This window comes from Stegastes partitus, unplaced genomic scaffold (assembly GCF_000690725.1).
Source record: "Stegastes partitus isolate 25-593 unplaced genomic scaffold, Stegastes_partitus-1.0.2 Scaffold1, whole genome shotgun sequence".
NCBI lineage: Eukaryota > Metazoa > Chordata > Actinopteri > Pomacentridae > Stegastes > Stegastes partitus.
Window position 1 is genome coordinate 1855021 of NW_007577732.1, and position 7300 is coordinate 1862320.

A 7300-nucleotide genomic window follows, 5' to 3' on the forward strand; every position below is an offset into this window, starting at 1 on the left:
CTTGGTCCTATGTCAGCCTCCACTAATCTAACAGACAGAACCTCAGAGTCAGTAGGTTTTTGCAGACTGGCACAGGAGCTGTTGCTATTAAGCACTGTATGGATGGTTCTGCTGAAGCTGCCTGCCATTTTGATTTAAAGGTCTTAAAGGCTGCTGTAAAAGAGCTCATTGTGCGTGTGATTATGGTCTTTGCAGAAACCACCTCAGGAACTTTTTAAAGATTAAACCTTCATGGCTCAAGTAGATAATTGCCCATTGATGTCGCTAGAAAAAAAAAGAGATCAGGTGCTATTTCAGGGTTACTCATTTCTCTTTCAACAGTGAGAAAGTTGTCTTAAGAACCTGCACCCCTACACTGCACAATTTTCTGTAAAAATAGAGCCACACGGCTTCCTTTAATAAAAACCTTTGCTTCGACCTGCTTTGAGTTGACTGACACTGTGATGCTTCAGTGAATGGAGATGTAAAACGGCACATTTGTATAGCAGGATACTGGCTCTTGTACTACTTGACAGAGTCAGCAAGATGTATGGGAGATCTGATGGCATGAGCGCCCTCAGGGGCAGCAGGGGAAATGGCAGAATGGCATGTGCCATTACATGCCTCTGCTGAGTTAAGGACAGTTCAGTGTTTCCAGATGTGACTGTGCTTCTCTTGTCTCCGTACTTTACTGACTGCAAATTTTATCAGCTGAATATATTTTGAGAGGATTCGGGCGAATCAGTTATGCTCTGCTCCAAAGTAAACGCCACCACCACCAGTTTAAATTTAAAGTCTTTATTGGAAATAAAAACTCTTTCAGAAAATAATTTATTCACATTGATTACACATACAGATTATTAACAAAAATACTCTCAGATTCTCTTCTTAATTCAAGTATTGGTTCAAGTGAAACGAGAAAAGTCTTCAGAGTCTGTCACACCAGTACTCTGATGTTTCGATGTGCGACGGCACGTTAATGTGGAAGACCTCCTGAGTGTCGGACGGAGGAGTCTGAGGAGGACTGTTGACCCCTGAGTCGCTGTCAGGGTTGCACTGGCTCATCTCCCCTGGTGCGTATTTCACCTCCAGCTTCTGGACAGGAAGTGATGCTGGTGGAGGCGGGGCCTCAGCCTTGGGTTTGAGGTTCTGAAAGTGCTGCAGACGCACCACCTCCTTGTGCTCGCGTGAGCATGGCAGCAGCACTGAGACGTCCTTGCGGAATTTGGAGCTCATCCCAAAGTAGATGAGCGGGTTGTAGAAGCTGGCAGACTTGGCAAAGAGACGGGTGATGATGCTGGTCGTGCTTGGCACATGGAAGCCCCATGCTGACCACATTGACACCACTGCATATGGTGACCAGGCCATGATGAAAGCAGTGCAAATTACAATGGAAATCTAGAGAGGGACATGAGGAAACAATTGTCAGGACTGGAGTAACGTGAGAGGAGGTTTATTACTGAGAGGGCATTTTTACGTAGAGCTTTAACGAGACTCATTTAACTTTTCCAATCAAGTCTATGCAATAAAAACATCAGAAATAAACTTGATTATTTTCCTTTGGGCCTACCCTTGTTACATCTCTCTCCAGCTTCCTTTGGCGGGCGGTGAGGAAACCATCAGCTGACATGGCATTAGTGGTTTTTACTGTGTTGATGATGGAAACATAGGAGAAGAGCATGATCATCACCGGGATGAAAAAGCAAAAGATGAGGATGGAGATGATGTAGGACTTGTAAAAAGTTGAGTAGTTGGCTTTGGACCAGTCCACCTCACAGGTGCCATAACCTCGATCTGAGAAAAACAAGACGCGGAGGTCAGATTATGGTCCAGTGTTGATATTGTATCAAGTATTACTATATGTTTCTGTTAGCTTGGTGTATAAAACAGACCTGTGTAGCTGCCCCAGCCCAGCACAGGAGCAACAGACCAAAACATTGCTCCAGTCCAAATGCAGATTAGCGACACAGCGATTGTGTTGATGCTGATGCAGTGAGCTGCAAAAACACACGGGAAAGAAAAGTGACATGAGTGCAATGCAAGTCATGGAACTGATTGTGGGATTGTTTGCAGTTTAAAAAGGTTAAATGTTAAGTTTCTGGACAGAAAAACTGAGAGGCTCCAACATGCAGAATTCTTGACCTGCTATGAATGTCAAATTTGTGACATTTGTTGAACAATGAGGTCTTTTCTTATATTAACAGCCTTTGCAAACATCTGCAGCTGAAAAGGACCTCTGTTGACAAAGTACACATAGTTTTGTATTCAAGGGAAGAAAAGAAACAAACATTTCCTTTATTTCTAAGCCGTGCTCAAATATATAATGTCAATATTCCAGTCTATATGGATTAATGTGCAATGCTTTTGTTACTATGGATTACTAGCTGTGTACAAGCACAGGTTTACCCACACAGTTTACTGCCCTTACTGTCATTTAATTTTCACCTAACAAAAACCTATTGCACGTTTTTTATTCCTCTATCTAGCTTGACATCAGTTACAGTAGGCAGCAGTTGCATCTGTATTCTGGCTCATAATACACTTTGTTGAAATCCCACATCTACCACTAATGTTCATAGTTTAAACCACCAATGTAAAATACCCACACACAGGTTTATATAGCTTGTGTTTTATGAACAACCACACACACAGTAAACACTCTTATCCCACACTGACAACAGACGCAGTTGCTGAACCTAATTTCCATATAATTAAGACATTCTTTAGCATGAGTTACACCCCAAAATAGAAAAAAAATGCCAACTCAAATTAACTTAATGACATGTTGCAGAAATGTAAATGAAATTGCTGGAGACAAGTGGTAGTTATTTCCCCGGCTCAAGTCAGTAATAAGGTTTCATTAGCACTGAAAACATGCTTTTCTCCCAGATAAGACCTGCTGGAATGTGAGGAAGGTAGAAATGCTGGTCTGAAGCTTTCTTTATGTTTCCTCACTTGAACTCAGGGAGTGCAGATCTGACCTTTGCCTGGGTGACATCCCTTGATGTATCTGGTGACGCTGATAACAGTCAATGTGTTGATGCTTGCGAGGCCGAAGAGAAGCGTAAAGAAGCCATCTACCTGAAAGGAGACAGAGAGAGACATGGCATTACATCTTCAAAACATCTTTGAGCAGCCACTGAAGCCTCAGGGAACAGAGCTATTGCCTGTCTAATTGTTCCAGACCTTTCTCTGCCAAGTCTGCTTTTGGATTTGATCAGATAGAAACACTAGAGCTGAAAGGCTCTTCTTCCTGTTTGACCAATATGTTCCAGACTCCTCTGATGTGTGCTGCCGGATTTTAAACTTGTAGGATCAGCAATGGGAAATTAAAATCGAACCTTTCGCTGTGGTCACTAATCGTTGTTGCTGAAAAGTTGAATGACTGCCTAATACGGTAACTCATGAAGCTTTGCAGCAGTCAGCCTATTGTTTAGGAAGATCTTTTAATCACAGCTTCTTAAAGAGAATTATGCTACTGAGTTTTAATCGTGCAACACCAAGCTCCCTGCTGTGCCATTTCCAGGTGACATGGATCAGTTAAGGTCTCTTGATCTTCCTTAGTCCTAATCCTATTACAGGCAGTCATCACGTTTTTTTCTTTCTCACATTTAGATCATTGGACTACTAACGTTTAGAGTAGTACGGCTTTTAATCCAGATCTCGTCTAGTTTGCAGTTTCTTATGAGAATTGAGGACCATGTGCAATCTTGCAGTTTGGCTCACAAGAAAACATGTTAATTTGAATGATAGAACAAAGAATGCCTTCAAATCAGGGCTTTTTTTTTTTTTTTTTTTACACCTTGACATTCCTCCCTCAGTTTGTCCCATGAGGCTTTATCGTATTCAGTGTGTCCTGTTCTATAGGGCGCAAAACACAGAGACTTGGCCCAGCTTGTAACTCTTCATGTCCCATCATGCTCCATGCAGTAATCTGCGAATGCTTCTCACATGCCTGCCTCCTTCACCTTCCTGTTCCTTCCCTCCTTTATTTCTGTCACTTCTTACTTCCCTTTTTTCTTTCTGATGTCCTCTCTTTCAGCCCACCTCTCTCAGGGGAAAGGGAAATGAGAGGAGAAAACTTCAATCCCAATATTTCTCCTTCACTGGTGATTGAACGTCTAAGAGATGAGGTCATCTCAGTAGTTGTACTGAAGTCTGAGAGCATCACAGCTAAACTTACAGTATCTCTTCCACTCAGATTTTGGGGTTTAACCCTCTTCTGAGACTGAAAATGTTCTGGTTGAACCAACTTGTTTTCATTTGATTCCTTAGGAGAGCTGCAGCACGGATATCATGATTTCTACCACAACTTGCCTTGAGCAAGAAAAATACCCGGGATGAATTCCAAGCTGAACTATGATAACTATTTCATTTCAAGCTGAGGCTGAGCAAAGACAAAAACATTGAAGTGAACAGTACACCATCGAAATTACAACTCATCTTTAAATTTAACACAAATTACTTGTCATAATTCAGCAACATAATAACCTGTAATTCAATTATGTTACAAAAATTCACCCTGCAGCTCTTGTTTTTATCTCTGTTTGGTTGCTGACAGGTGCCACGCTGCTGGATGAGTTCCCCCATTTTAAAGGCCTACACAATGGTAATCTTATTACAGATTTAACCTCCAACCCACATGGCTACTAGTATAATCCCTTCCACATACACACTCCCTCACACGCATACTCACTTTGCTGTAAGACTTGCTCAGATTCTTTTAATGTACTTTATTAATTGGGATTGGCCAAAGAGAGCAGAAGCATACACGCATGTATTTGGCAACTCTGCACAGTCATCACTTTCAGGCCATTTCAAGACAACACTCCTGAATGTTACCTACTTCTTTTTGTTGCAAGTTGTACCACAATTTAAGATTTGGCAGGAAATTTAATGGGACATTTAAAATATTAATGATAAGTAAACAAAATAGTCTTTTAAATGCAGTCCTTTCAACTAAAGTACTGTCTTGGTGTGGCTTTTACCTGGCAAGTCCAGATCCAGGTGATCAAATACCCATCATCCTTGAAGATATTGAATATTTCTAGGATTCCTCTGGAGTAGCCGAATATGGAGATGCTGGCATCAGAGATGGCAAGATTTAAAGTGAGGAAGTCTGTTGGCTGCAGTGAGGCTCGCTGCCTGTACAGAACAAACAGCACTAAACTGTTTCCAAACCAGGAGAGCCATCCTGCAGGGAGGAAAAATACAGCACAGGGAATATTAAGGAAACCACATGCTTCGTAGCATAGTACAGTATAATATACCATAGTAATGTATTGTAATATATAGTAAAATAGAACATTTGTGTAGAGTATTGTAGAGTAAAATCTACAAATGTGAACCATATAATTTTATAGAATAGTAAAGTGAAGTGGAATAGCATAATTAAGAATAATAGGGCTACACATAACAAAGCACATTATATTTCACTGTTGTTGAGGCACATAGTAGAGTAGACTATATAATCAGGTACAGAATAATGCTTTAGCATTGCACATTAACAGTGTAGAGTAGAGCAAAATGCAAAAGACTGGATTGAATATAATGGATTGAAAATAGACCATAACATAGCCCAGTATAGAAGATTACGATGGAAATGAATATAGCAAACAGTTACATTGGTGCTATTCCTGGATACTGACCGGGCTCTGAACTGTGCAGTGACTGAAGAAGTTCAAAGTTAATTCGTTCTACTCTGCAGTCAGGTAATAGTGGTAAAAAGCCAAGACAATCCTTTGTCTTTTTATATCTCTGTCTGTGTCTTACACAAAATCCCTCTGCAGCATTAGTTGGCAAGGATCACCACACAAACAGTGCCGCCCACACAAACCAAGCTGTCTGTGTCAGTGGAGGACTGCTCTTTGAAAACTCGAGGAACAACAGCTGGTTTTGTTGTGGCTCTTTCTTGCCAATATTTAATTGTAGGGATTTAAAGGATGACACAATTTGAATGTTTAAATCGTATACATTTTTCAAGCATTTTGTTTGTCTTTCACAAATGCCATTTCATAACCATTACTGTAGGGGGTTCAGTATTGGATGTCCACTGGAGGCAATACAATATTTCAACTACAAAACATATACAAAATGCACAAAACTAAACACTACATTTCAGCTCTTATTATAATGCAGTGCGTGATGGTTGACTTACCCAATACTAACAGGTAGATTCCAATGACGGTCTCTCCTTGTTCGGACAGAGGAGGCTCTGTATGCAGAGTACTGAGGTTATTGTTCCTCCATGGAATATTCACCACCTTCAGAGGAAAACCCTTCAATGTTATTTCCATGGCCTGAAATTTGATGTCTCGGCATGAATTCTTTCTGTCCTCCACAGTGTCTCTGCTCTGTCGTGCTCTCTACAGACATTGGACTGATGCACCAGTAGGGATGTCCGGTCAGTCCATTTTAAATCCAGCTTAGACACAGTCACTAATACCTCACCACTCACTGTCCAAATGATTGTAGCTGTAATCCCATCTATTTCTTAGCTACTTAGCAGATAGAGGTTTTGGGTGAAATCCAAGCCAACAGAGAAAATGTCCAGTCAGCTAGACAACTGATGGCAGTACTTTTCGGAGGGTTTTCATTTAACTTAAATTGGTTGAAGTCCTAAGTCTCAACTCCCACAAAGACAACTTAAGCCTCTCAGCAGACAGACAAAAATGCATGACAGTGTCTCAGATTACAAATTGCATTTTCTGCATTTGCTTCTATTTGTTAATTATTAGATTTTCTGATGTTGTTTTACAAAAATGTCTTATGTGGATGAAGCTTGGGTGTTGGCTGTTGAGCCCTTCCATCAAGACCTCAACACGGCATAAGGATCAATGTTTTGAACTTCAGCCTTCTGGGTTTGTTTTTTGCTTCTGCCGCATTTTTACTCACTGTGGATGTTTTTGTTCACTGCAATATAAAATCCTGCACTTCTATGGAATCAGCACAACCATGGATAGCAGTAGAGAGAACTCAAAATGTTTTGATTCAAGGATTCAAGGCCATTATTGGTCACAAACACAGTTTTACATTAATATAACGTGCAATGAAATGTGTTGTGCACCGGTTCCACACCGAAACAATAAGAAGAATAAGAATAAAGAATAAACACACAATATATATATGTATATACACTACCGTTCAAAAGTTTGGGGTCACCCAAACAATTTTGTGTTTTCCATGAAAAGTGACACTTATTCACCACCATACGTTGTGAAATGAATAGAAAATAGAGTCAAGACATTGACAAGGTTAGAAATAATGATTTGTATTTGAAATAAAATTTTTTTTACATCAAACTTTGCTTTCGTCAAAGAAT

At 40.4% G+C, this 7300-nt stretch overlaps 2 protein-coding genes across 2 annotated transcripts in view; both read right to left on the reverse strand.

Moving 5' to 3' along the window:
- Positions 1-7300, reverse strand: part of vit (vitrin) — a 35064-nt gene that overhangs the window by 23896 nt on the left and 3868 nt on the right. The gene's annotated exons all lie outside the window — the stretch shown is intronic.
- On the reverse strand, positions 907-6275 carry LOC103374175 (opsin-5-like). The gene is made up of 6 exons (XM_008304254.1): positions 6137-6275; positions 4968-5173; positions 2961-3060; positions 1872-1976; positions 1550-1773; positions 907-1377 (listed from the first exon to the last, which is right to left on the reverse strand). The coding sequence occupies exons 1-6, from the start codon at positions 6273-6275 to the stop codon at positions 907-909; spliced, it is 1245 nt and encodes a 414-aa protein (XP_008302476.1).